General features: G+C 43.6%; 2 protein-coding genes across 9 annotated transcripts in view; both read right to left on the minus strand.

Moving 5' to 3' along the window:
- The window catches only part of LOC101603740 (synuclein alpha interacting protein), a 169,555-nt gene that overhangs the window by 75,214 nt on the left and 66,503 nt on the right, over positions 1–27,838 (minus strand). For all 8 annotated transcript variants that reach the window (XM_045130957.1, XM_045130951.1, XM_045130956.1 and 5 more), the window contains one exon: positions 13,387–13,489. In XM_045130957.1, the coding sequence (XP_044986892.1) occupies positions 13,387–13,415 (29 nt within the window). In that variant the 5' untranslated portion in view covers positions 13,416–13,489. Of the gene's footprint in view, positions 1–13,386; positions 13,490–27,838 lie in introns of those variants that run through there.
- Positions 23,829–24,800, minus strand: LOC123453656. Its single transcript, XM_045130959.1, has one exon. The coding sequence runs from the start codon at positions 24,798–24,800 to the stop codon at positions 23,829–23,831; it is 972 nt and encodes a 323-aa protein (XP_044986894.1).

A 27,838-nucleotide genomic window follows, 5' to 3' on the forward strand; every position in this document is an offset into this window, starting at 1 on the left:
ATATGCAGAGGGAGGAATGGCTGCCTCTTAAACCAATAACGGACCTCAAGCTATTTTCTCCTGTTATGTTCTTTGGGGTCAGTGATAATTCGGGTGGAAAGGACATCTTTCTTGGTACTAATAAGGTACCTATGTTTCTGGCCAGATCCATTCTCTAAGGAATCTGGTAGCTTCTTGAGACCAGCTGGTACAGGTTATATAATTACACAGTCTATAATTCAATTAAAATCAGGCCTTTTGTTTTGGTTGCTGTGCACCCCATGAAACACCCTTTGGCAAAGTCTCACAATTACATTTTCTTTTCTTTTTTTTTTTTTCTCACCAAGGCAACATTTTAGAAGAAGGAAATTTTAAGATTGATCATGTTTAAATATAGTTAATGATAAATTCAATAAGGTTTTCTCATTTAGGCCTAATGACATACACCTGATTAAAATGGGTGACCTGCTATCTGCATTCCAGGCCCATGCATGCTAATTCCTATTCCCAAGTCAGACACGCTAGGATCTTGGATTTATTAGCTCCAGTTCCAACTCTTCCCATCTAACTACACAGGCCCACAGTGTACATTGAGTTTTAGTTGGTTGAAGGTTTGCTTAGAATGGCACAGTCCAGTCAAGGCAGAGACACGCCCACTGAGCAACTCCACTGCCTTGACCTGGGTCCCATGCTGCAGCTCCGCCTCTCCACACCTCACCGTAAGCATTTAAGGAAGGACAACCTTAAAGCCAGTTAGTTATATGTTGGTCCCGGGAAAGGAATAAAAAGTACAGTAATCCAAAGAAAGAATGAGGTGTTGATCAGACAATTTTGAATTTTAAGAGTATATGCAATATCACAGTCAGCAGTGGCATGATCTATGCTATCAACAAATCTTTCGCTTTTGATAAAGACATGTGAAATGATCAATCTGTGGATTTATCTAAGTTTATACAAATAATTGAAAGACGGTTAAGTGGTCATGTGAAGAAATGCACAAAAAACACACCCTTCATAAAACAAACATGTAAGGATATTTTATACTCACAAGTGTGGGAAGGGGCACATGACCTAGGAAGTCCACCTTGCAGGAGTGCCCTGTGTTAGCATCTGGGAGCTGGTAAAGAAGTCTGCCCAGACCTTCATCCCCATTCACAAAACTCATGATCCTTTTCAGGGGGACATCAGTTTGCCAACCTACCTCATTGGAGGATAATGGCTAATAGTAACTATTGTTACTGTGACTCTATCAGAATCAGAGACCAACACATCTTCCCTTCCTCTCACCCTCCAACCCAGACTTTGTAGCCTTTATTCTCTTATCCTGGGGTGATCAGAGAGAGGACTTACATTACTTGAGAAACATCACATTTCCTTTCACTATGAGGCCCCAGCATATGCCTATTCTGGAATTCTCCCAGAGTTTACTGCCTTGATCAAATCTTTTCTAGTCTTCCATCCCAAAAAGGACACTTGCTAAAGACTGACCTCAGTTTCCCCAAAGCTCCTGCTTACCTGAGGCCTACTTCTCCTTCTGTCCTCTCACTCGGGGGTCCTCCTAGCCTATGGTGCTTTCCTCCATCTGCGCAACCCCCACTGTTCCACAAAGCAGGATGGGCATTTTCATCTCCATGAAGCCCCACCTGACTGCTTCAGTCCTTACTAACCTTTCCTTTTTCTGCCCTCAGCAAATGTCTGCATTGTCTTAAGTTTGCTATTTCCCTTATGTAAGCATTGGCTTCCATGGGCAAAGGAGGGCGAGCTTTACCTCTGACTTGTATATATGCATGGCACAGAGGACTGACTAACCATCTGACTGAAAGAGCTACATGTGCACACATTTTACTTCCCCTTGGGCTTAATATTGCAGATGTTCAAAGGAGCTCTTTCATGTTTAGGTAGTAAGTGGGAATTTACTCTAAGCTTTCACACTGGCATCAGAATTCATTAGTTTTCTATAGTGCAAATTGGGCTTCAGCATGTCTCTAATTTAAAATTCTTCACTGGCTCTGCAAATGTAGGACAGACGTCTGTCTTAGCAGACAGCTCAGTCTCATGTCCCACTTCCTCGCCCTTCGCTCTCACCATAGCAACAAGCTTCTTGCAGCACCTCCACCTACCGCCCTGCCTACGCCTGTACTGACTGGGTCGCCTTCTACCTAGCACGACGCTCCACCCATCTCCACTGGAAGACCCCCTTCCGCAATGTCTCTCTGTCCACGGGAGGGTCACACCAACACTTGTGAACCAGTGGCATCACCACTGTTAGACCCTGAAAGACCCGGGCATGAGGCTTAGTGGGACTTCCTGAGCCTAGCTAAAGTTTGGCGACCTGTCTCTGGCCAGCTGGGACTCAGCAAGACGCCTAATGGCTTCTGGACTGCTACTTCCACGCAGGAGTTGGAATTGTCATTTCAATAGTCACAGTTTACTATTGGCCCTTGCCTCTTCTCCCATCCTAGAATCCCCAACATTATATAGGCAACTGCTTGTAACAATAAAGCGAGTTCCTGTGAGTTTCTGCTTCCACAAGACTCCCGACTCAGTGTGGTTTTCTTCCACTGACTAGGAGAGGTTCGCTCACCTTCCTTCTCAACCCCTTGGGAGGAACCGTCGGGCCTGGTCCCTCCTCAGCACTCCCTGCCCGCTGGGGAGGAGCCCGGCAACCACCATCAGGAACTCCTTCAGAATGGAAATTCTTGGGCACTGTCCCAGGGCTGCTGAATCAGGATTGTTGGCCAACAATCTGCTTTGACACAAGCCACCCAGGGGACCCTGATGCTTAATGGACTCTTTTTTTTTTTAAGAACAAATGCTCTGTGTCCTTTCCTCATCTGGGCTGGTACATCCACTTCAGGGTCTAACACGTGACATTCTATCTATTTACTTATATGATGAGTGTTTCTTTACTTCTTGAGCTGTAGACAACACTGTATTGATCTAAAATACTAGGGAGTAGGAATTAAATAAATTCCTCTGGTAAAGTCCATGACTTTAGTAGCAGTAAGAGTGGTTTATATTTATATTAAGGCAACCTTGGAAAAGTTCATTTCAAATCTAGCAATGTAATATGGTTTATTTAAAAGAAAAACACTCAATATCTTAATAATATGGTCACAAGCTGCTGTTCTTTTGTTATAAAGGACAATGAATTTGGATCCAGAAGATTCTTTGTCTTAGCCCTAACATTGATTAACTCTATGGTTCAGTACAAATAAATCTTATCTCTTGGGCTTGTTTTTCTTATCTGCAAAACAGATAATTATATGAGATAATGAAGGTGAAGTCATTTTGCAGACTGTTAAGTGCTTGTAAACATTTTTGTCTGTTCTCTAATCTATTTTCCATAAGAGTCCCGCTTCCTCATCCTCATTCCTGTTGGGAGCTAAACTCAGTAGGACAAGCCATGAGGAACAATGAGTGGGAAGAGAGATTCTGAGCTGGGCCTGGAAATGAACAGAAAGATGGCTCAGCCAACCCAGCATCTTATTTGCCTTCTCTTTCTTTATTTTTATTTATTTACATATATATATTTTTTGGGGGGTTGGAGGTTTCGAGGTAGGGTCTCACTCTAGTCTGGGCTGACCTGGAATTCACTATGTAGTCTCAGGATGACCTTGAACTCACAGCAATCCTCCTACCTCTGCCTCCCAAGTGCTGGGATTTAAGACATGTGCCACCACACCCTGCTCATTTGTCTTCTCTTTACTCTCTCCTCACCCAAGAGAATTTGTAGCTGAGGGCTGACAACAAAAGCTCAGCTTCAAAAACTACACAGTTTATGTGATGCAAGAAAATCCTACATGTTCCCGGCGGCACCAGCCCATCTTGTCACTCTGCCATGCAGAACCGTTTGAACATGCATGGGATCCGTAACAATGGGGCAAGGTTTTGACCTTGCACCATGGGGAGTTCTGACCACCCTAAATATTGCTCAAAACTGAAAAACTCTGGCCCTTAATCTTGAAAACTGGAGCCAGTTGGGTGAGCACACAGACATGACTCAAACGGTAATGGGCCACAGAAAATGAAAGCACAATGTCCCATGCACCTATTCAAGCAGGAGTTTTTTAAATAACTGAGGTCTTACTAAAGTTCCAAAAGAAACAATCGAGTCATCCATCCAAGCGGCTATCACAAAATCCGTAACTCCTTGCAGAGTTTTCCAAAACTCAGGCAGGCGCCTCGACGTGCACACAATGAAACAGTGACAAGCCTGCACACAACCAAAGTTGACCAGAAAAGCTAAAGTGAGTTGCTTTTCTTTTTGGTGGGGGGGACATAATTTTTGTTTCTAAAATGTTGCCTTCTTCAAAGGGCTGCCTTCCAGTGGAGGAAAGACATTTTGACTTCAGCGCTGGGGCATCAACAGAGCAGTCCCATATCACCAGGGCTCTGCATGCCTCTCAGGACGCTTACCTGCCATCCTTCTCCTCCCAACTCCTCTCAGCCAATCTCTCCTCAGATCCTGAGAACATGAACAAGCATCCGCACCACGTCACGGCATCTACCCCTGCACTGACCACGGGCTCTCCTGGGCCTGTGCTGACCGGCTATCTCCTTTGAAGGAATTGCCACTGTACTTGTCTTTAGCTCCTCACCTCTGTATTTACCCTTACGCTACATGACGTGGTTCTGTCCCCTCACACCACACTGAGCTCATTATGGCCACCGAGGGGCCTGGAAACCCCATGGGTGCTTCCCAACCTGCACCTTTATAATGGCACATTTCTTTCGTCAGTTCCTAAACATCTACTCCCCCATTTTGTTCCCTTCATTTTTTTAAAAAATTTTATTTATTTATTTATTTAAGAGAGATAGAGAAAGAGAGAGAGAGAGAATGGGCATGCCAGGGCCTCCAGCCACTGTAAACGAACTCCAGACGTGTGCATCCCCTTGTGCATCTGGCTTATGTGGGTCCTGGGGAATCGAGCCTCAAACTGGGATCCTTAGGCTTCACAGGCAAGTACTTAACTGCTAAGCCATCTCTCCAGCCACCCCCTTTTTAAAAATATTTTTTGTTCATTCATTCATTTATTTATTTATTTATTTATTTATTTATTTATTTATTTATTTATTTATTTATTTATTTGACAGTGACAGACACAGAGAGAATGACAGAGGGAGAGAGATAGAATGGGCGAGCCAGGGTTTCCAGCCACTGCAAACGAACTCCAGACACGTGCGCCCCCTTGTGCATCTGGCTAACGTGGGACCTGGGGAACCGAGCCTCAAACCGGGGTCCATAGGCTTCACAGGCAAGCGCTTAACCGCTAAGCCATCTCTCCAGCCCTAAAAGTATTTTTTATTGGTAACTTCCATAACTATAGGCAATACACCATGGTAATTCCCTCCCTCCCACTTTCTCCTTTGTAACTCCACTCTCCATCATATCCCTTCCCCCTCTAAATCAGTCTCTCTTTTATTTTGATGTAATCATTTTTTCCTCCTATTATACTGGTCTTGTGTAGGTAGTGCCAGGCACGGCAAGGTCATGGGCATCTCGACCATTTCTTTCTCTCTCTCTCTCTCTGCCACCCTTCCTTTCTTTTCCTTTCTTTCTTTTTTTGAGGTAGGATCTTACTCTAGCCCAGGCAAACCTGGAATTCACTATATAGTCTTAGGCTGGCTCAAGATCACAGTGATCTTCCTGCCTCAGTCTCCCACATGCTGGGATTAAAGGTGTGCATTACCACACCAGGCTGGTTTTCTTTTTTTATGACTGAAAATTTCTTCCCAGTTTCTTTTGTAGATCACTACATGGTACATACTTTTTCACAGTTCTTTTTCCTTGGGATCTTTGTGTTTTTTTAAACTCTACATCTTCACAGGTCATTATCTATTCCCATTTCTCCTACCCACAAAACTGATGCAGACAGTCCACATGTTAATATATGTGTCCCATTCCTCCTTAGTTACATTTTATCGTTTAATTACATTCCATTTCACCATCTAGGATCCAGTAAGGATAATTATTGTAGTCAAGCCAATTCTCAATTGTACTTGATTTTTGTAATGACATCTTTTTTTCTCATATTTTTCAGGATTAATAATACTACTGGTAATAAAAACTCTCCTATACTAGATACTGTTTGTCATTAGTATCCATGAAAACTTGGCAGCTCTTTTCAGTCACTCTAAGGGCACACTAGGGGCTACTTTATTGTAATGCTGATATATAATTACTGCAACCTGCAATGAGGCAAAAAAAATTAAGATCCACCCTGGCAAAGGTCATGAGTGCTGAATAACTTCCTACTGTGAGAATTGGACATGGATAGGAAGAAATCTAGCTGAATTGGGAAGTTCAAGGGTGACCAACTGACCCAGGTGAAGTCATTTTCAATGCAGTGATTACCCAGGTGCATTCCAGAGCCAGAATGTTCATATTATATGCCAGCTTCACCATTTTATAGATAGTCTTACTTTGCTGGCTAGAAACAGGGCAAGTATTATATCTAGTCAGAGTGTGGCTTAAAATAGAGTAAGTAACAGATGTAAACTATTATCATTTACACTTAAAGTGTCAGAAGGAGCATTAAAAGTGAAGCCAGAGCCGGGCGTGGTGGCGCACGCCTTTAATCCCAGCACTCGGGAGGCAGAGGTAGGAGGATTACCATGAGTTCGAGGCCACCCTGAGACTACATAGTGAATTCCAGGTCAGTCTGGGCCAAAGTGAGACCCTACCTTGAAAAAACAAAAACAAACAAACAAACAAACAAAAAAGTGAAGCCAAAGTAATAATAAGTATGAAAGCAAAAACACAAATTACAAAAGAATCAAAAGAAAACTGCATCATATGATAGGGACACTGGTCATCATAACCCTTGTTCAGAATCAGTGATGGTCCCGTTTCAACTGTGAGTCAATAATCAAGCACTGTCATATGTGGACTGTCAGGAATGCATAAAAACAAGATAAAATGCTAAACACGTGACATTAGAACAAGGTATGAAGCTTTTGATATTGTGGTTTGGAGAAGCAGAATGAGAGACAATGTGTACTCAAATGCAGGACACTAGAAAAAAAAAATTAAAAAGCCCAAAAGGGGCTAGAGAGATTGCCCAGCAATTAAGGTGCTTGTCTGTAAAGCCTAACAACCCAGGGTTTGACCCCCCAGCACCCTCATAAAGCCAGATGCACAAAGTGGCCCATGCATCCAGAGTTCATTTGCAGTGTCTGGTGGCCCTGACATGTTCATTCTCTTTCTTTGTTTCTCTCTCTCTCTCCTTACAAATAAATAAATAAACTTTATGGGCTAGAAAGATAGCTTAGCAGTTAAGGCACTCACCTGTGAAGCCTAAGGACCTAGGTTCGATTCCCCAGTACCCACATGAGCCACAATTAAAGGGAGGGGTCTTGGGACACCACACCTATCTCAGCTTGCCCCACCTGCACCAATCCTGGGATTTAGTGCTTATCCATCCCACCCAGTTAAATCCCAAGTGCCCAGGTATGGGTGGATTTCTCCTCAAAGCCCAGACCGATGGCTGGGACACCTGGTGTAGGTGTGCCTAAGCAGGATAACACAAATCCTACATCCCCCTGTGCCCACACAGGGAGGGACCCACTTTCTCCTCTCTCGGGAGCTGGCAGCAGCATCTTTCTGATCTTTGGGTAAGTAAGAGCTCTTCCCCACCCTGGCATAATGCCGGGGTGGAAAGAGACACCATTTAACTTTTATGACTATCTTCACTTTTGGTCCTTCTCAAAAGCACATGTTATTTTTAAAACTCCCTCTCACACTTTTTCTGAAATCGGCACCTGGTTACATGCACTCCTGAGCTACTCGTGGCCACATGGGCTTTGGGGCTCCACATGGGGCACTTCTCTGCTCCCCACTTTGTCTCCCCTTACCTCTCAGCCTTCCCCTTTCCGCACTCCTTTGTAAAATCTGAGTAAAATGTGGTACTAAGCCGGGTGTGGTGGTGCACGTCTTTAATCCCAGCACTGGGGTGGCAGAGGTAGAAGGATTGCCATGAGTTCGAGGCCACCCTGAAACTATGTAGTGAATTCCAGGTCAGCCTGGGTAGGACAAAACCCCACCTCAAAAAAAAAGTATGGTATTATAAAAGTCATTCTGTTGAATCTAAAATTGCCAATTCTTTGGTTAAGTTTGCACATATAAACTCAGGGCTTGGAATTCCAAAAAGCACCCCAAGCCCCAATTTCCCCATTACAGTTCCTTTTCAGCCAACCTTATTTTGTTTATTTTTCATGGATACTCACTCTCATACTGCCAAGAAACAGTTTGTAATTACTTCAGTGCCAAACAGAGGTGATGAAGGGTAAAGTGGCTAACTGGAGATACTGTTGAGAGAACAAATGGTCAAACTGGGCTGCATTTAAGTCCTGACCCTGCTGTTTACATATCTGGACCCTCATTAAAATATATTTTTATGGGCTGGAAAGATGGCTTAGCAGTTAAGTGCTTGCCTGTGAAGCCTAAGGACCCCGGTTTGAGGCTCAATTCCACAGGACCCACATTAGCCAGATGCACAAGGGGGTGCACACATCTGGAGTTCATTTGCAGTGGCTGGAGGCCCTGGTGTGCCCATTCTCTCTCTCTCTCTCTCCCTGCTTCTTTCTCTCTCTGTCTGTTGCTCTCAAATAAATAAATAAAAATTAAAAATATTTTTAAAAATATATTTTTTTTATTTATTTGAGAGCGAGAGAGAGATAGAAAAAGACAGAATGAGAGAGATGGGCACACCAGGGCCTTCTCCCACTGCAAATAAATTCCAGACACATGTGCCACTTTGTATATCTGGATTTAAGTGAGAAGAGAATAGCTCCCCAGCCATCAGGATTTGCAAGCGAGTGCCTCTAATCACTGAATCATCTCTCCAGTCCCTACGTGGCGCTTTATGAAAGTCATACCACCTCCGGTGACCTCAATTTTCTCATCTGTGACACAGGATGACAGCAGAGCCTATCAGCGATTGTGAGGCTTGCAAGGTAAGTGGCTCAAAGGTTTCAGTTCTGCTGCACGTGGCTCAGCTAATATGGATGGATGCAGGCTACTAGAGACGCAGGTCAGCAACACAGAGTCCCTGCTCCGTACACTCATTCCTGCAGATACGATTTTGAGAACAGCAGATTGGCCTTCTTTGATAAAACAAATACATCGGGGTTCCTAAGAATTCCAGAGGGTTTTGTTGTTGTACAGATAGGAGGGTCTGGCTCCCACAGGCAGAAAGAGAGAAATCTGCAAACCCATTTTCAGGGATGGAAGATCACAGCTTGAAACGTCTGTGTTCCTGTGTGTACCCTGCCCTCGGACGCCCGGGAATCACGCAGTGCCCTGCCCTTTCCGATGACAGGGTCACAAGAATGTACAGTTTAATCTTGGCACTTTGCAAAGGATGCACATTATTTTCAAGTCTGGGAAGCTTCAAAATAATTTGGTTGCCTTCTGCGTTTTGTTTCATTAGGTAAAGAAAAAAAAAGTTCTAGTTGTTTTTCTATAGCAATATACAGCTTGTGTTTTAATTAAAACAAGAACCAGGCTCATGACCAGAGGGAAAAAGCCATGAAACACAAAGCCTAAACTACGTAATTGGGCCACGGCTGGGGAGTCAGAAGATGAGCTTTAAACCCCAGCGTGGGTTTTGTAAACATCTTTTCCAAATGCAGTGTGTGCTTTCCTCCTTTCTGCCACTTAACCAGGAAAGAGAAATGGCCACCAGAAATGGAGGCTTCTGGAATCTTAAGAATAAAAACATGTCCATGGGAAACTTCATTTTCTTTTTATGTTCATGAGTTAGCACATGGGAAACATGTTCATTTTGCAGCTTTAACATTTGAATAATTCCCATTTATCCCTTAAAGCAACAGTAATACCCATTGTTACTAGTTCATCTAACTAGAAACCAGGATTTCTTGTCCTCAGGAACGGCAGCACTGTGGGCTACAAGGCTCCTTTCTGTCGAAGCTTTCCTGGGCATTGCACGGTGTTTGGGAGCATCCCTGTCTCCACCCACTGCAGACAAATAGGGCCTCTCCAGGTACGGCCAAGTGTTCCTGATAGCAACCGGTGGGTCGAAAATCACCCTTACTGTGAATCTCTCTAATACACTCTAATCATGTTAAAGAGGCAGGCTGCAGTTCCAGGAAAGGTGAGCGATCTGGAGAAAGAGTTCTCCTGACCAGCTGTGCCCTTGGCATTTCATGTGAGTAAGGTCGTCACGCTTTACTTTGCTCACCTGTCAAATGAAGATGACAAAGGGGTTGACTGTGGGGATTAAACAGTGCACGGCAGCAGCATTGTTCCATGAACGCTAAGCAACGTCAACTCCCGCTTGTTTAAGTTCAGGTTGACGACTGAAACAATAGAAACTAAAGGAGGGGAATTTAGGTGAACTTACACACTGGACATCTGTATTTATATATGTGAGTGGTCGAGCTTCGAAGCTTGGCCATTGCATAATCCCATACCACAATTCACTAAACAGCTTCAGTTACTGCTGAACACATTTTATCTTTCAAGGAGAGCTTCCTAATTCATCAAAATTATGGGCTACTGCCAGCTGATTCCTTTGTAAATACACTGCTCTGCTGTACTTTTTAAAAAAAAAATCTTGACACCATGCCTGGTCTTTTCCCTCGGGTTCTTTCTTCACTATTGGTCATATAAATATTATTGTATTATTCATTGAAACAATAACAAAAGCTACCATTTTTAAGAGCAACTTAATGTGTGCCAATCTAAGTGTTTCAGATATGATTGTCTCAACCAATCCTCAAAACAATCTCAAAATTAAGGTGACTATCTCTGGAAAGTGAAATTAATGTGCCCCAAATCATCCATCCAGCAAAGGTCAGAACAAGACAGGAGTCCGGGCTGGCTGCCTTCAAAGCCTGCTGACCAAGAGTGAAGCCCAACACCCCCAGAAGGAGGTAGAAAGATTAGGAAGGAATTCGGTCCCAGCTGGGGCTTTATGGTAAGATCCCATCTCCAAACACCAAGCCCAGCCCGAGCTACACAGTGAGAGCCCCACTCCAAAGAACCAAGGGTTAGGGAGGCAATTCACTGATAGAGTGCCTGCCTAGCATGGGTGATGCCCCCAGTTCAATCCCCATCACTGAAGACAAACAAGAAATCAACAGTATCCCACTGAAAAACCACTAAAACTCAAAACAATGGAACTTTCTTGTGGAGATGGTGGTAGACTCTGGGGAGACTCAAAATTCATCAAAGCAGAAAATAAGAGGCTGGTGGGAGAGCAACACTAAGGGAGACTTCTAACCTGCCCGCACAGGCTCAGGCCATGCTGTGCAAAGAGCGGAAAGGGTAGGAGGTACGCTCGGGGGTATCTCCCCCACCTCCCAGTAGAGACTGACCAGTGCATTCACGATATCTCAGTAATTACTAATAACCCCCTGAGGAGAGCTCTCAGCGGAGTGTGGGTCTCGGAGATGGGACAAGAGAGGATAACCTGATGGGAATAAAAACCAATTTATAGTTTGTTCATATATTTAAGTTCTTAAAAACATTGTTTTAGGGCTGGGGAAATGGCTTAGTGGTTAAGGCGTTTGCCTGTGAAGCCTAAGGTGCCCAGTTCGATTCCCCAGGACCCACATAAGCCAGGTCACAAGGAGGCACATGCATCTGCAGTTAATTTGCAGTGGCTGGAGGTCCTGGTATGCCCATTCTGTCTTTCTCTCTGCCTCTTCCTCTCTCTCTCTCTCTCTCTCTCTCTCTCTCTCTCTCTCTCACACACACACACACACACACATAACTAAATAAATAAAATATTTTTTTAATTATTTTAAGCTGGGTATGGTGGTGCACACCTTTAATCCCAGCATTCAGGAGGCAGAGGTAGGAGAATAGACATGAGTTTAAGGCCACCCTGAGACTACATAGTGAATTCCAGGTCAACCTGGGCTAGAGTAAGACCCTACCTCATAAAACAAAAAACAAAAACAAAATTTTTAAATCATTTCCCAAATCACAATCTTCCTATCAAACCTCCTGAACCACCAAACGCCTAATTGTGATTCATCTTTGTACGTGCACTTCTAGTCCCCACACGCTTCCACACTACCAGTTTCTTGGTTTTCACCTCTCAAATCAAAATTCCTTGAAGGAAGTGGTCACAAAACAAATCACACTTGGAACACTTTCTTGTGAAACCATAGTGATTGGCTGGCTGGCAGTCATCATGACGTGGAGGAATCTCACTTCACCTTAGTCTAAGTGAAAACTGAAAAACTGGAAAATTGCAATCAGGGAAAGGCTGAAGACGCATTTGTCTAGTACTACAAAGAGATCATCCAAGATTATATACAAGCAGGAGGGCTGGAGAGATGGCTTAGTGGTTAAGGCACTTGCCTATGAAGCCTAAGAACCCATGTTCAACTCTCCAGGTCCCATGTTAGCCAAATGCACAAAGGTGAGGCGAGCATAAGGTTTCACATGCCACCAGGTGGTGCAAGCATCTGGAGTTTGATTGCAATGGCTGAAGCCCTAGAGTACCAATTCTGTGTGTGTGTGTGTGTGTGTGTGTGTGTGTGTGTAAAAGCAAGAGATGCACCCAATTCACCCCAGCCATCTATATGCCACGTACAGCAGGCACAGCACGATGGGGAAGACAACACAAGAACACTGCTGCCACATGCAACTCCCAGAGGTGACCCAGAGCTCCAGGTGTGGGGAGTTCAAAGCATGTCAGAAGCTGAGATCTCTTGGGGCAGGTGATGCTAACCTGTCTGAAGGTGTGACAAGTGAGTGCAGGGCACAGGAGAAATTACACATGGTTCTCAGCAAGGTGCACACAGACAATTCACTCAGAGCAGTTCTGAGTGAATGGTGAAGCAGGAAGTTTGTGTTAGGGAAATTCGGGGAGTCGTCAGCCCAGAGCTTTATAGAATTAAGCAGGACCTCAGAGATCAGCTGGTGCAGTCCTGTGCATCTCTCAGTCAGTGCTCCCAGAAAGGGTCCAGTCTGTGCTTTGATACTGGCAGTCACTGGGAAAGTTCTCTCTGCTTTTCATCATTAGTACCTATGAACTTGCTTTCAGCCCGTGTTCTTGTGAGCTCTAGAGAATGCTGACGATGGAACAGTAGTCAGGTAAGGACACTGAAAATTTATATTCATAGGGTCACTTAGCTGCATGCACAGAAACATTACAAAGCTACTCAGTAGCATCCACAGCAATGGAACAGACTAGAAATGGGAGGTTCCGTGAAACTACCACCTCCCCACGGCTCACACAAAACTAAGTGTTCTCACTTCTTGGGCCAGAGACTCCCGAGCCACACCATGTCTGCCATACAGGTTTCTGTGTTCCGCTTATAAACGGAGTCGGGCTGTTGTGAAGACACAGACTACAAGGAGAAAACAGCGCGTCAGTTTAAAGGCAGCCTATCCGGAAAGCTCTGCTTGTAAGCAGTGGTACTTACAGATATGTCGTCACTAAAGTCAATTTCATCCAAATCCAGGTATTCAGGGGCTTCCATTATTCTTCCTTGCACATTTTGAGTAAGGTCAAATACTCATGACCGCCTGCAAAAGACAGAAGCAGGTGAGAATGGAGGACAGGTTCGCTATGGTAGCTAGAACTACCAGCTCTACTTACACACCACGGGGAAGTGACCGGGCGACAGACTCGCGCTGGAGCACATGTCCTCCCTCCAAGGCCAGGCTTCCCAGCAGCTGAGAGCGCACAGCTCCTCGGGTCCCCAGCTCGGCTCCCTGCTGAGCACCCATAATCCTTTGCTCTACATGTTTTGTGCTTGCTCCTCGGTGATGGCAGGAGCTCCCAGCAGAATTTTCCCCATGACAAGCATTTGCCTTCCCTGCAACCCACACTCAGCTCTCACCAATCCTCCATGAAAACTGGGCCAGCGCTGGGGGGATGGCTTAGCGGTTAAGGCATTTGCCTGCAAAGCCAAAGGACCCAGGTTTGATTCCTCAGGACCCACGTTAGCCAGATGCACAAGGGGGCCCACGCGTCTGGAGTTCATTTGCAGTGGTTAGAGGCCCTGATGCACCCATTCTTTCTCTCTCTTTCTCTCTCATATAAATAAAAATAAAATTTAAAAAAAAATGAAAACTGGGTGGAAGACACTTGGAAATCGTATTCAGGAAAACCCTATTCAAATACTTCCTGCGGACATAACCTTGGGTGCTATGCTGGGGGCAACGAATATTTGGTGTCCACAGTCACCACACAGGTCTAAGACTGATACCCACTAATCATTTTGTAGCTTAAAGAAACAAACAGCTTGGAATAAGAAGGCAATTCATTCAGAGTCACAAGGAATGTGGAGACAGGAAGGACAAAACAAAATATGCATCAGAGATGAGAACTACGTGGACCTTTCATACATAGAAATACACCAAACGCAAAAGGCAGATGAACAGATCTTAACAAACACCTTTAACTGCTGAGCTATCTCCCCCCACCCCTCCCCCCTTAACCAAATCAAATTTATCACTGAAACCCTGGATAGCCATTCTGGCTGAATACAACCCCTGGATAATATAAATCATGACTATATAAGTCATGCTGCCTTTTTGAAGCAGAAAACTCTCTGTATTTGCCCTTGGTGGACGGTACTGAGATTTATGTGTTATTATTTTCACTGTCTGCTCCCGAAGGCAAGTCTGCCCAGCTTCCGGAACTTTGCTTCCCTCTCGACCTCCACACACAGGTGTCTCCTGGAGACATCTTGCTTTGTTCACAGCACCATGCGTTTTGTGTGGCACCAATGCTTCTCTCTCTCAAGGTGCCACTTTGAGAGGGTTCACGTTCTCCCTGCCGCAGGTGGAAAGCCCCAAGGGTCACCCATCCCTGCTCCATTTCCAGCTCCTTCTTTGCAGCCCTGGCACTGGCACTGGCCCCTCCTCCGGAGGCATGAAGGGATGGGAGGGGTGGAATGACTTCTGGTCAGGCAGCTGCTAGAAGTGAAATGCGACGAAGAAATGGAACTGTGGACTCTGGTTTCCTGCCCTGCTCCTTCGCCCCTCTAATCCACAGCAGAAACCCAGAGCCCTCTTTCGTGCCGGAGGACACACGTGGTCTCACAGAAAGCCCAGCAACACGAGGCTATATGTCAGAGACCCAGGGGCTGAGTCTGGCCCACAGATGTGATTTGTTTGGCCCTAGTAGTGCGATTTTTAAGTTTTTGGGTTTTTTTTTTTTTAAGTCAAATGAGTTGCCAAGTTGTACCTTGCGTGAGTTTATGTGAATTCTTGATTTTTGGATTTACTTTAAAAACACCTCAAGCTCTGGCAACACAGATATACATTCCCTTTAACAACAAGGGCCTGGGGCTGAGCGCCAGCTGCTCCTACCTGCCCGTTCGATGGTGCCCCAGCTCATCAGAGGCACTGCGCAGCCATGCGCCCTGCCCGGTGTCCACTTGAGAGTTGGAGCTTTTGAAGGAATTTGGTACTAATAAGTACCACCATTACCCTCCCACACTTTTTAATCAGTGTCTCTTGCCAAAACTGTGGACTTCATTTGCAGTCTAAGAGTGAATTTTTATTGCAATCATTTTATGCTTTCATGCCACAAGAGAAACTTTTCTTTTCTTTTTTTCGTTTTTTAACAAATAAAGTCCTGGCAAGTCACAAGTTGTGCTTCAAGGCCTTCGTCTCTCTTAGTACTAGAGAAAGAAAACCTTCACACACATAATAAAACGTTAAGAGGTGGGATTATGTTTCCTTCCCTTCACAAGTGGAGAGCAGGAAGGTCTTGCTTTCTTGTGACTGGTGTGGGTTTCCATAGTGGGAGTAGAGGGAAAGGCAGGAAGTCATGCCAATAAAGGCCCAGAAAAAGACCCACACCCACACTCCCTCTGGCCCTAATGCATAAACACACACAAACATATATGAATAGAGAAATTAAAAATTTTTATTTAAACTTTTAATGACAACCTCCAAACACATATACAATAGACCCCGCTCATAATCCCCTGACACCACTCCTCTTTGTCCCCCTCCCCGCCTCCCCTCCACTGAACCCCTTCTTTCCAACCAGTCACTCTTCTATTTCCTGAAATATTATTTTATGATTTCTTTGCAAAGAGAGACAGACAGAGTGTATTGGCATGTTAGGGCCTCCTGCCACTGCAAAAGCTCCAGACACATGCACCAGTTCGTGCATCCGACTTTACTGTGGGTGCTGCAGAACGGAACCTGAGCTTGCAGCTTTGCAAGGAAGTGCTTAAATGCACTGAGCCGCTCCCCAGCGCCCCTCTTCTACTTTGATGTTATCATTTAAAAGAATATATAGATATTTTTTCAGGGTAGAGTGTCACTCTGACTCAGGCTGACCTGGAGTTAACTATGTGACTCAGGGTGGCTTTGAACTCACGGCAATCCTCCTCTACCTCTACCTCCCGAGTGCTGGGATTAAAGGCATGCACCACCACGCCTGGCAAAAAAAATAATCTTTTTTGAAGTGAGGAAACAAAGTACAGATTGGACAGGTAATGGAAGAAAAAAGTAAATGTCTTTAATTTTTTTAAACCTAATTATTTATTATTTATTTGCAAGAGGGAGAGAGAGAGAGGGAGAAGGAGAGAGAGAATGAACACACCAGGCCCTTTAGCCACTGCAAATGAACTCCAGATACATGTTCTTCTGTATGTATCCGGCTTACATGGGTCCTGGGGAATTGAACCTGGCTCCTTGGGCTTTGCAGGCAAGCACCTTAACCACTAGGCAATCTCTCTAACCCAGTAACTGTTTTGAACGGTTTAGTTTTCCTAATTTGGGTTAAAAAAAACAGGAGGGAAAGAAGAAAAATGTGAGAGTATGAGGACACAGCCAGTAGCTGCCACTTGCACGTCCTGCAAATGCTGCTGGTGGCATCTTGGTCACTTTATTTGCACACACCCAAGGCGCACACTGTGCACGGGGCTTTCCTAACACGGCCTCCGGGACACGCCGGAGCGACCAGTGCCTATTAAGTCCATCCACACTGTCACATTCTCATGAAGATGACCAGTGACGGCCCAACCGCTTTCTTCCAGCAAAGCCCCCATGGGGAAAGAACTCAGGTAACAAAGAGCCAAATGCATAAAAGACTGATGGAGAGAGGAAAATGTACGATGGAAAGTGCAGTTGCAAAGGGGAAAGTGGAGGGATTACCATGGATTATTGTCTATAATTATGGAAGTTGTCAATGAAAAAAATTCTAAAAAAAAAAACAAGCACAACACACACACAAAAGAGACTAATTGAGAGAGGGAGGGGAGGGGCTATTGATAGTGGATTTGTGAAGAGACAATGGGGAGGATAGGGAATTATCAACATATATTGTCTATAATTATTGAAGCTGCCAATAAGAAAGTTTAAAGAAAAGAAGAGTCACATGTGATCATGAAAAGTGAACAAGCATTGAGAGCTGCCTCCCCTGCCCTCATTTTGTGATTTCAAGAATTATCTTTGTGGCTGCCGCTGTGACATGAAAATTGACTAAAAAATCATTCCAAACGAAGACTTCCAAAACTCTGGTGGGCAATGGCAGCATCTCTGGAAAAACTTGGAGTGGCTAACAGAATCTCTGGGAGAAACTGTGCTCATGGTAATGTACACAATCTGGTGTGCTTGCCTCATAAACGACTCATTGATTTGTGACTACAGTCACACATCCCATTAAATTTCTCTACAAAATTCTGTTTTAAATGTATTGCCTCACTCCATTTTACTAGAAGTCAGTATGCAGGCTCACATGACACTTTTCTTCCTCTCTGTCAAAGTCTCTCTTCGTACATGTTTACTAGCATACTACGAGGCCTGGTAATTAAAAATAAGCTGGGCTTGTCAAAGTAAGTGAGCAGAGGCTACTCAGTGATGAGGTAACTTTAGTTGATTTGTATCACGACTTATTGCTCTACCCTGTAATCCACTAACGCTTGGGAAAATATAGTCCCTCACTTCATTCTTCCCTCCCCTGCCAAATTTATACTCAGATAAACTTTCAAAGCCAAGGCCTACATCTACATACTGTGCCTACTTTCTTCAATGTAGGAGCTGAAAAGATATTACAGACTAGGAACTGGAAGGTTTGGGGAGAAATGTCCCCAGTTGGCTTTGTGGCTTGGCTGGCAAGAAAGTAACTCCTTCCAAATGTTGAATTCAGTTTCTTTTGCTCTCTGATTCAACAGTGGCCAAAAGCATGGCACTAAATGCTTAATCTTGAAACAGAAAAATGATAGAGGCCAAAAAAGAAAAAAAAAAAGTCCCTACTAGAAAGCAGGACACGGGGGCCAGGCCGCAGGTGTGAGGCGCAGAAGGGGAGCGCAGCCTGGGGCTCCCAGCACTGGGCACCGGGCACCGGGCACCGGGCACCGAGCACTGAGCACCCAGCAGGCTGGTGTGCGCCGCGCTGGCTAAGACCACTGCGCGCCCTGTGGAATCTGCACTATGCAATGAGGCCAGCAAAAAGCAAGCTACTGCACAATCGTGTGGCGCTGGCTCAGACAAACATACCCAGGAACTGGGTCAATGGACTTTGGAGAGGAGGGAAGTTAGCCTGGTGCACCTGAAAACTTACATGAGGATGAGCGTGTCCTGAGGGAGGGGAAGAGGACTCTCCCTGGGGTGGGGGGGTGACAGCTTGGCAGAGGTCTGGCAAACTTCCAAAAGAGGGTGGATTTAGCCATTGCTTGCTTTATATTGGCCTTTACAAAGGGATTTGAGGGGTGAGGACTGTGGAAAGATAATAGCTATGGGAGCATTTTCAACGCAGAGTGTCAACAGACCGTGCCTTCCTGGAATCGCCTATCTTCTGGCATGTTTGGGAAATGCAATGAACATCTGATAGCAAACAAGATGCTGCAATGTAATGCACAACAGCTCCTGGGGAGGGACGCTGCATTTCCTCCTTGCAGTCCTGAGGAGACATCTCTGTGGTCTCTGTTACTGATGAACATGAGGAGACCAAAGTTCAGACAGGTTATGTAAGTGCCTTACAGACACAGAGTCATGGATCTGGGTTTTCAATGCGGCGCTTTTTCTCTCAGGTTCTGTCAAAACAGCAACGGCAAAGCAGCCCTGCATCCGTGTCAAACATTTGGCCTTTCAAACTCACCTTCAGAACATCTAACCTGACTTCATCTTATAGCTCTATACAGGAAGAAAAGTGTATGCATTATGAATTATAACCTGCCTATATGCCCTTCTGTTTTGCAGATGGCAAAACTCAAGAATGCCATTGCCAAGGTGATATGCTTCTAGAGGCAAGGACAGCTCACGACTATGAACCATCCAGGTCAGAACCGTATACAGCACATTCACCCCTGAATTATGTCACCCTGAGTGTTCAAAAATCATGACACATAGGCCTATAAAGCCTAAGAACCCAGGTCCGATTCCTCAGGACCCACGTTATCCAGATACACAAGGGGGCGCGTACATCTGGGGCTCCTTTGCAGCGGCTGGAGGCCCTGGTGCACCCATTCTCTCTACTATGCCTCTTTCTTTCTCTCTCTCACATAAATAAACTAAGTAAATATTTTTTAAAAAAATCATGACACCAAACAACTTACACTTCATGCTAGTAGAATCTAAATACAAATGTAGGCACAATTACCATTGGTACAGATGAGTGAATACCTAACACACCTTATCCACAGATATCCTTCAGTATATCAGAGTTCATTGTATTCCATAGTCAGTCCATTGATTTAACACTTCTGTTTCATCTTTAAAAAATGCTGGGGTTATCTCTTCATAGCATTGAAATATAATTAGAAAATTCATAGATCACAAAACAAATATGTTCTGTTGATAGCCTTGAGAATATTATCATAAATTAAGATGAAAAACAAAGTTTGAAGTTAGGCTTGACATTCAGTACTACAAAATTTTACACTGGAATCACTGATAATTTTATTAATAAAGTTAACTATAAGTGGTTGATTCTTACTACCAATGAATTTGGTATTTTATTATATAAGTAAGATACATTGATTTTACACCCCATGACTATTTATTTTATGTCTGATTGTGAAGACAAGTAGGAAATTTCTTGCTAGAGATAAGGATTTCTCTGACAAATTCCTACAAAGATTAATCTTTTCCATAGTTTTAAGCCTTGATTTAACAGCTTAAGTCTTTTTCAAATGATCTGAGGATCAACGTATGATTTCTGAATCAAATACTAATAATGAACTAACTTAAACTTTAGAGCTTGTGAAGACCTTGGTTTTTAAGCCTAAGAATAAGTGTGTGTGTGCACGCATGCGCGCATTTTATATTCTGGATTATCTGTGTGGATGTGATATAAAATGTATACAAAACTTAAAATTCTTTTTGAAACAAGGATAGAATCTATGCTCACAGCAACATGGGTTCACAAGATTAGGAAAACACATGCAATAACAGAAATATCTACAGTGGCTCAGTTCTGAAAAGGGCTATGTTCCACATAAATTGAGATGGACAAGACAAAGTTAGAAAGCCAAGGCAGCCAGTGGATGGGCAGCTCTTCTGCCATGTGGTACAGCTAAGGAAATACATATCCAGAAGGAAAACGCTCTTCTCTCCCTTCAGAAGCTAAAACCCAGCAGATTAAATGAGGGTTTAACTTCCAAAGTAGGTCTTGGGGCTGGAGAGATGGCTTAGTGGCTAAGGCATTTGCTTGCCAAGCCAAAGGACCAAAGGTTAGATTCCCCAGGACCCACATAAGCCAGATGCACAAGGGGCACATGTGTCTGGAGTTTGTTTGTAATGGCTACAGGCCCTAGCATGCCCATTCTCTCTGCCTGTCTCTCTCTATCTCTCTCGCTCTCTGCTTGCAAACAATTATTTAAAAAAAAATAATAAGGGCTGGAGAGATGGCTTAGCGGTTAAGCGCTTGCCTGTGAAGCCTAAGGACCCCGGTTCGAGGCTCAGTTCCCCAGGTCCCATGTTAGCCAGATGCACAAGGGGGCACACGCGTCTGGAGTTCGTTTGCAGAGGCTGGAAGCCCTGGCGCGCCCATTCTCTCTCTCCCTCTATCTGTCTTTCTCTCTGTGTCTGTCGCTCTCAAATTTAAAAATAAATCAATTAATTAATTAAAAAAAATAAGTCTTAAAGGAAGTTTCAGAGATGGGAGACTCAAGAAGGGTTTGTTCTTAATACTCTGAGTGGGCTATAATATAACAAAGTACTTTGCATGGTCAAAGCAATCCCAGCACAAACTTGACCTTTGAAGGAAGATTGGAATCCTGCATTGGGAATGAGTAAGATAGCCTTCCCGCTCAAAGATGCTACATGAGAGGAAGTTGGGAAATACCTCTGAAACCACCCCAGATTCCCTAAACAGTCCTGACCCACCTTTTAACCCTCTCTTCAGAGTGCTGCCTTGGCAATGTTACTTCATCTCCCTTATTCTCATTTCTGTTGTCTAGATCCCATGAGAAATGCACGTGGACTACAGACAATAAGGGAGTGAGCAAGAGTTAAGTGAAAATAGGTCTACAAAGAGAATTGGAGTATTGTTCATTCAGTGAGGATATGAGACTCTGACAGAGGAAAATGCATCAACTCCACAAGGACAAAACTATGATCTAATGAGGCCAACCTCCTCCCTCCAAAAAAAAAATCTGGGAAGAAAAGAAACATTGCTAGCACTGGGAAGTAAAGCATGGGTCTAAGCCAAGTGTGTTTTGCACTGGTTTCTGGAAAGAACTGTGGAATAATATGGGAACTGGATCCTTAGTTATGTATAGGAAACTATCCAAGTTCCAAATTTTTGGCGCACCTGATGTTTCATGCATTATTCTTGATTTTGAAAAACTTACTTAAGTTCTACAGTGGATTTACTTGTTTGGCAATTACTGTTGAGACGGTATGGAACACAGATGGTGATCTTGATTGCCATTTTGGAGGGAAGTAGGCATGATGGTAATGTGCACAAAGAGCATTGAAGATGGCATCTTGAGTCAGTTATTATGGCTTTACTCTGATTACGTGTAAGGACTGAACTTTGGAACAACCCCGAGACTAGTAGTTCTCCAACTTCAGTGAGCATGAAAATCATCCGGAAGATTCATTAAAACAGACTGCTGCATTCAACGGAGTTATAATCCAATAGGTTTGAGATGAAGCCCAAGAACTTGCTTTTCTAATGAGATCCCAGGTCATACTGCCTCTTCTGGTCCCAGAACCACATTTGAGAACCTCTACCTAAGATCAATGGCTATTCCCAGTTCTGGATACATCTGTACTTAATTAAAAGATGGTGACCTCTTCCCCACATCCTCCATCTCCCCAGATGTTAACCTCATTATGCAGGATCCATGCCTGGTACCCTCTGATTAAACTGCCTCAGTGGACTTCCACTAAGCATTTCCCATGAAGACCACCCAGAAATCTCAGAAAGTCTTATGTGTGTCTTTTTTTAAATTCTCTGTTATATGTGGGACACACAATGGCCCACACAACCTTAGATATTGTGAGATTTAATTCCTTTAAAGTTCCCTTCCTCTGCAGTACTTACTTTGTAGCAACTAAAATATTCTAAGTCTCTTCTATAAATGAGATCCAGATTTATAATTTTTGACATAGCCTTTTTTTAGAGCAAGACTCTCAATTTCAAGAGATCCACTCACTAGAACTGTGGAATAATAAATTACAGGTCTATTGCTGCAGAAAGAAAATAGAAAAAAGAGAATATAATAAAAGATACCTTAAAATTCTTACACAGATTTTCACATAGGTATTTAAAATAATTGTTTGCTGAATCCAAAGATTTCAAGTGGCCATACTGACTACAAAAAAAAACCTGGCCACGTATTTTTCATTAGAATTATAAAGTAATTATTATATTGACTCCAAATCCAAGATGCAAATTATCATAAGGATTTTATAATTTCTTACAATTTTTTTATAATTTTTTTTAATTTTTATTTATTTATTTGAGAGCGACAGACAAAGAGAAAGACAGATAGAGGGAGAGAGAAAGAATGGGCGCGCCAGGGCTTCCAGCCTCTGCAAACGAACTCCAGACGCATGCGCCCCCTTGTGCATCTGGCTAACGTGGGACCTGGGGAACTGAGCCTCAAACCGGGGTCCTTAGGCTTCACAGGCAAGCGCTTAACCGCTAAGCCATTTCTCCAGCCCAATTTCTTACAATTTTTAAAGATACCAATTACTGACCAAAAGGAGAAATAATCTATAAAATAAATGTCATTTTTTCCAACGATAACATGTATTTCGATATGTATTTAGGGGATTAGGCAAGGATACTGGGCTACATGTTAGTAGCAATCAAATACCTACATGTCTATACATACCCACATAAGAAAATCTTAGCAAGTACCAATACTTTCATACAATGCTTTTTGTCTGGCCCTCATTTACTTTAGATGCTTAGAGTAGGACACTAAACAAAATCATCTCCCAGCTCACATGAGGAGCTATAATGAAAATTGCAAACACTGACCACTGCCAATCCACCTAATGCACTTCCAATATGTGTGAAGGCATTTCAGGGAAAACTTAGGATGAAAACTTAAGATCACTCAGGAGAATCTTTAGGAACTCATCTAGGAAAAATTGTCCTCAGTTTCAACAATAATTTCTTTTTAAATACAACACATTGCACAGCACAAAAACTTAGCATAGTATTTGTGTTGAGTTCACTCCCAAACTGCAAATAATGTTGACTTACTTTATTATCCTAACTAACAGATGTTGAGACGAGAATTTTTCTTCAATTATAAAAACAACACAAAAACCTTAGTGTTTTTGCATCTGCTTGCGCAGCCTCCCCCTAAAGTCTGCTCTGTACAGGAATCAGTTTTGTCCTTGCAGACACTTTGGATGATGGACACGCAGACTCCGGTTGTGTCTCCTTGCAGCAGGGTCTGCTTTCCAGGGCTGACACTCAAGTTCCCTCCCATCAAGCATATGGAGACAGAACAACATTTGCAGGCTGTACTGTGGATCTTTCCTCCTTGGCACCACAGAAGGACACCAACTTCATTTTGTAATTAACCAACATAAGCAGGAAAGGACTGAGAGCGGAGAAGCCCGAGGAGAGGGCGGTGAGAACAGCTGGAACAAAGACATATGCTGCCAAATCTCTCAAGAAACAGACTAAGATGAAGTGGGAAACCCAGAGCGAAGTGAGGAGCAACATCAATAAAATACTGAACTTGGCCCCTCGAAGGATCTCGGTTTCTGAATCATCCTCCCCGATCCAGATGTCACCATATGTCATCTTCTTTTTCTCTGAGAGGAGGAACGACATCCAGAGGCAGACAAAGACCAAGACGGCTAATGGAAGAATATCAATGAGCACTAAAAATATTTTTCCATAGTAGAACTCTACTTGCTCATCCCCAAAGCCATTTAAGCAATCCATGTAAATTCTTCGAGGAGACAAGGAGTGTGTGTCGTTTCTTCCTCCTAGCCCTTCTGGCTTTCGAGTATAGATTAGCACTGGGATGTACACTGCCACACCAACCACCCAAAGTGCAGAGATCACCTTCAAGGACTGTGTGTGTTGGTCCAGGTTTGCGGCCTCGCTCACGGGGTAGACGATCTGGTACAGCTTCCGGTGGCAGAGCAACGCAAAGTGCAACATGAACCAGATGGCCAGGGAGGTCGTCAGGGCCGCGGTGAAGTGCAGAACTTTGCAGCCGGCCAAACCCAGTGAGATTCCAGAAGAGTAAACAATTTTCATTACATTCACCACCAAGTTCTTAACAAGGTGGACAAATACAAGATTGAAAATCAGAAGAAAGGATGTGTGTAGGTGCCCAGTGACACACTTCCTTGTAGAATAAAACAAGCACGTGTTTCCCACGACGCTGACAAGGATGACGATGGCACACGCGGTGATCTCAAGTGTATCTGCAGAGAGCTGCATAGTAAATGCCAAGTTGTAGTTGCAAATATCTTCTTCCCTTCAGTTTAGTGCATTAGGCTTTCACACAATGTTTAAGAGATCTTTACCGAGAAGATCTATGCCCTCACCTCTCCCAGGAGGTTGACAAAATCCTGCACTGGTATTACTGGGGCAAGTCAGATGTTGTATGTAACAGAGTTCTGCTTGCTTCAGTGATGAGCTGCTAGAAACAGAATTGTTTCCCAAGAGAATTCTGCCCTATCAACTCTAGGGACTTTATGATGAGAAAGTTCTAGTTATCACCATGTAATTAAAAGTTCTCAGAAATGTATTTATAGTACTGTAATACAATTTCCTAAATAGATGGTATAGTACAGTTTCCAAAACTCATGAAGGAGAGAATAAGATTATGACAGCAAAGGACAGGTGGCCGAAGGTTGAACTCGCCACACCCCATGGATGGGGAAAACTTAAGGAACTAGACAAAGCAGATTTCAAAATAACAAAATGGCAAATTAAGAACAAGGCAGTATCATGAGACAGTTTTACACAGAAGGATGATGACCTAGTTTCTCTACCACTTTGCAAAGCAGGAAAACTGTCAATTGTTCTGATGCTCCCAGGAGGTTGTCATAAACATGGAACATGATAGAAAATTCTTATGAAGAAAGTCAGGGTGGTAAAACAAGAAAAGAAAGGAGAGAGAAGGGGAAAGGAGGAAAAAGGGGAGCAAAGCCCTGTCATCAACATGGGTGTTGTGTTTAGGACCACTGCTGAGTAAAGAAATATTTGTGTGTCATTTAACAATGGGGACATGGTCTGAGAAATGCTTTGTTAGGATTCTGTTATCATGTAAACATCATAGACTATATCTGCACACACTAACACAGCTATGATGTGGGCCATCGTTGAACAAAAGTGCCATCATTACGGGGTATGAGATTGCCCTTTCTCTGTATTCACTCTGCTTGTACATGTCACTATCAATCATCCTGCCCTTTAGTGTCCAAGCACAGCGGTGGAGAGCAGCTAGTCTATGCTGACCTGAGCCGCTGTGCTCACGTCTCCTCAACTCTGCTCGGTGGCTCCTGGCTGAGAGATTGCCCTTGGCTATAATGAGAGTATTTGCACTACGAGCTGTGTGAATTAAGATGTTTAAAAAAATATTTTATTTATTTATTTATTTAAGAGAGAGAGAATGGGCATGTCAGGGCCTCCAGCCACTGCAGATGAATTCCAGATGCTTGTGCCCCCTTGTGCATCTGGCTTCCGTGGGTCCTAGAGAGTCGAACCGGGATTCTTTGGCTTTGCAGGCAAACACCTTAACCACTAAGCCATCTCTCCAGCCCAAGATTTGAAAGCTCTTTTCTTAGTATAACTTTGCCCAGACCAAAAGTTAAGGATTATAGTGATTAAAAAATTAGCTGATATTTTATCTACAAAAGGTTATTTCTTGGCATCTGCAGCTCTTTCAGCAAAAGTATGGAAAACTCCCAGTGTGCGCAGACAAGACATTATGATAATGCAAGCAGGCATGAAATCTGGGCCCTGCAGCCGCAGTGGTGGGGGAGTGGGGACTGAAGTCAACACTGTGAGATAAGAGAGGAAAGAACACAGCCAGTGTTACAGTTTGGACATGAGGCAGCCTCCAAAATGTCTCATGTGTTGAAGGTTTCACCCTAAGATGGCAGTGCTGTTAAGATATAATTGGGCAATGAAGGTCTGATCTCAAGTAACAGGTTATGAGTTCAGAATGAATGGAGCTATGAGGAGCTGGAGGCCAGGTGCAAGAACCAGGGCGCTGGGGCTGTGACTTGAAGTGTAGATCTTGCCCCTCGATTCTGTTGTTTGTTGTTCTCTCTCTCTCTACGTCGCCTCTCTCTCTCTCATAATGTTCAACCTTGTCTCAAGCCCAAAGAAATGAGGCCAAGCAACCATGGACCGAAACCTCCAAATCCATAAACCAAAATTAAAATTTATTTATATATTTCAAGTTGTTTTCTCAGTAATTTTGTCCTGGCGGTGAAAAGGTAATTAACACAACCACATAAGATTGATTCTCAAACCACAGGCTCTCAGCCACTACCTCTCCACAGCACGCTGTCAAATTATAGATTTTTCTGCAGACTCGTCTCTGCCTCCCCTAATGATTTATAATTGGTCCATCCAGTGCATAGAGCTTATAAACATTTGTCCTGAGAAGTTCTAAGTTTATAACAAGCAGGTCATGTAGATTTTTTATGGTGATTGGTATTTTTCTTTTTCTTTTTCAGTCTTCATGAAAATGGCTGTTTTACATGTATGAACCTCATAAAGAACCCGAACCATTCTGTATGCATTTAAGATGTCTTACTGGAAGCCGGGTGTGGTGGTGCACGCCTTTAATCCCAACACTCAGGAGGCACAGGTAGGAGGATTGCCATGAGTTCAAGGCCACTCTGAGACTACATAGTGAATTCTAGGTCCGCCCAGGCTAGAACAACACCCTACCTCAAAAAAAAAAAAAAAAAAAGATGTCTTACTTAAGTGGAAAAAGGCTACTAGATCCAACAGTAGTGAGGCTTCACACTGACAGGGTTTAAGCAGAGGCTTAATGACTATCTGAGATAAATTTGTAGAGCACCCTTCATCATGGGTGGGCAATACATCACTATTGTGTTAGTCCATTTATATTGCTATAACAAACAAACAAAAAAAAAAACCTAGACAGCTGGGCTGGAGAAATGGCTTAGCGGTTAGGCACTTGCCTGTGAAGCCCAAAGACCCAGGTTCAATTCCCCAGGTCCCACATAAACCAGATGCACAAGGGGGCGCATATGTCTCGAGTTTGTTTGCAGTGGCTGGAGGCCCTGGTGTGTCCATTGTCCCTCTCTCTCCCTGCCGATTTCTGTCCCTTTCTCTCAAATAAATAAGTTAAATTTAAAAAACTAAACAGTTAATAAAGTATGAAGGAAAATCTTTGTTTAGCTCACAATTTGAGGACTACAAGTCTAAGATTAGATATCCATGTTTGGCCTTTTGTGAAGTCCCCATTGGCCAGGTTACATGGTGAATGGCAT

The sequence above is a fragment of the Jaculus jaculus genome, chromosome 12 (genome assembly GCF_020740685.1).
Source record: "Jaculus jaculus isolate mJacJac1 chromosome 12, mJacJac1.mat.Y.cur, whole genome shotgun sequence".
NCBI classification, from domain to species: Eukaryota; Metazoa; Chordata; class Mammalia; order Rodentia; family Dipodidae; genus Jaculus; species Jaculus jaculus.

Bases quoted from the DNA above. Each gene is read 5' to 3' on its own strand.
- LOC123453656 (XM_045130959.1), bottom strand. From the start codon at position 24,800: ATGCAGCTCTCTGCAGATACACTTGAGATCACCGCGTGTGCCATCGTC.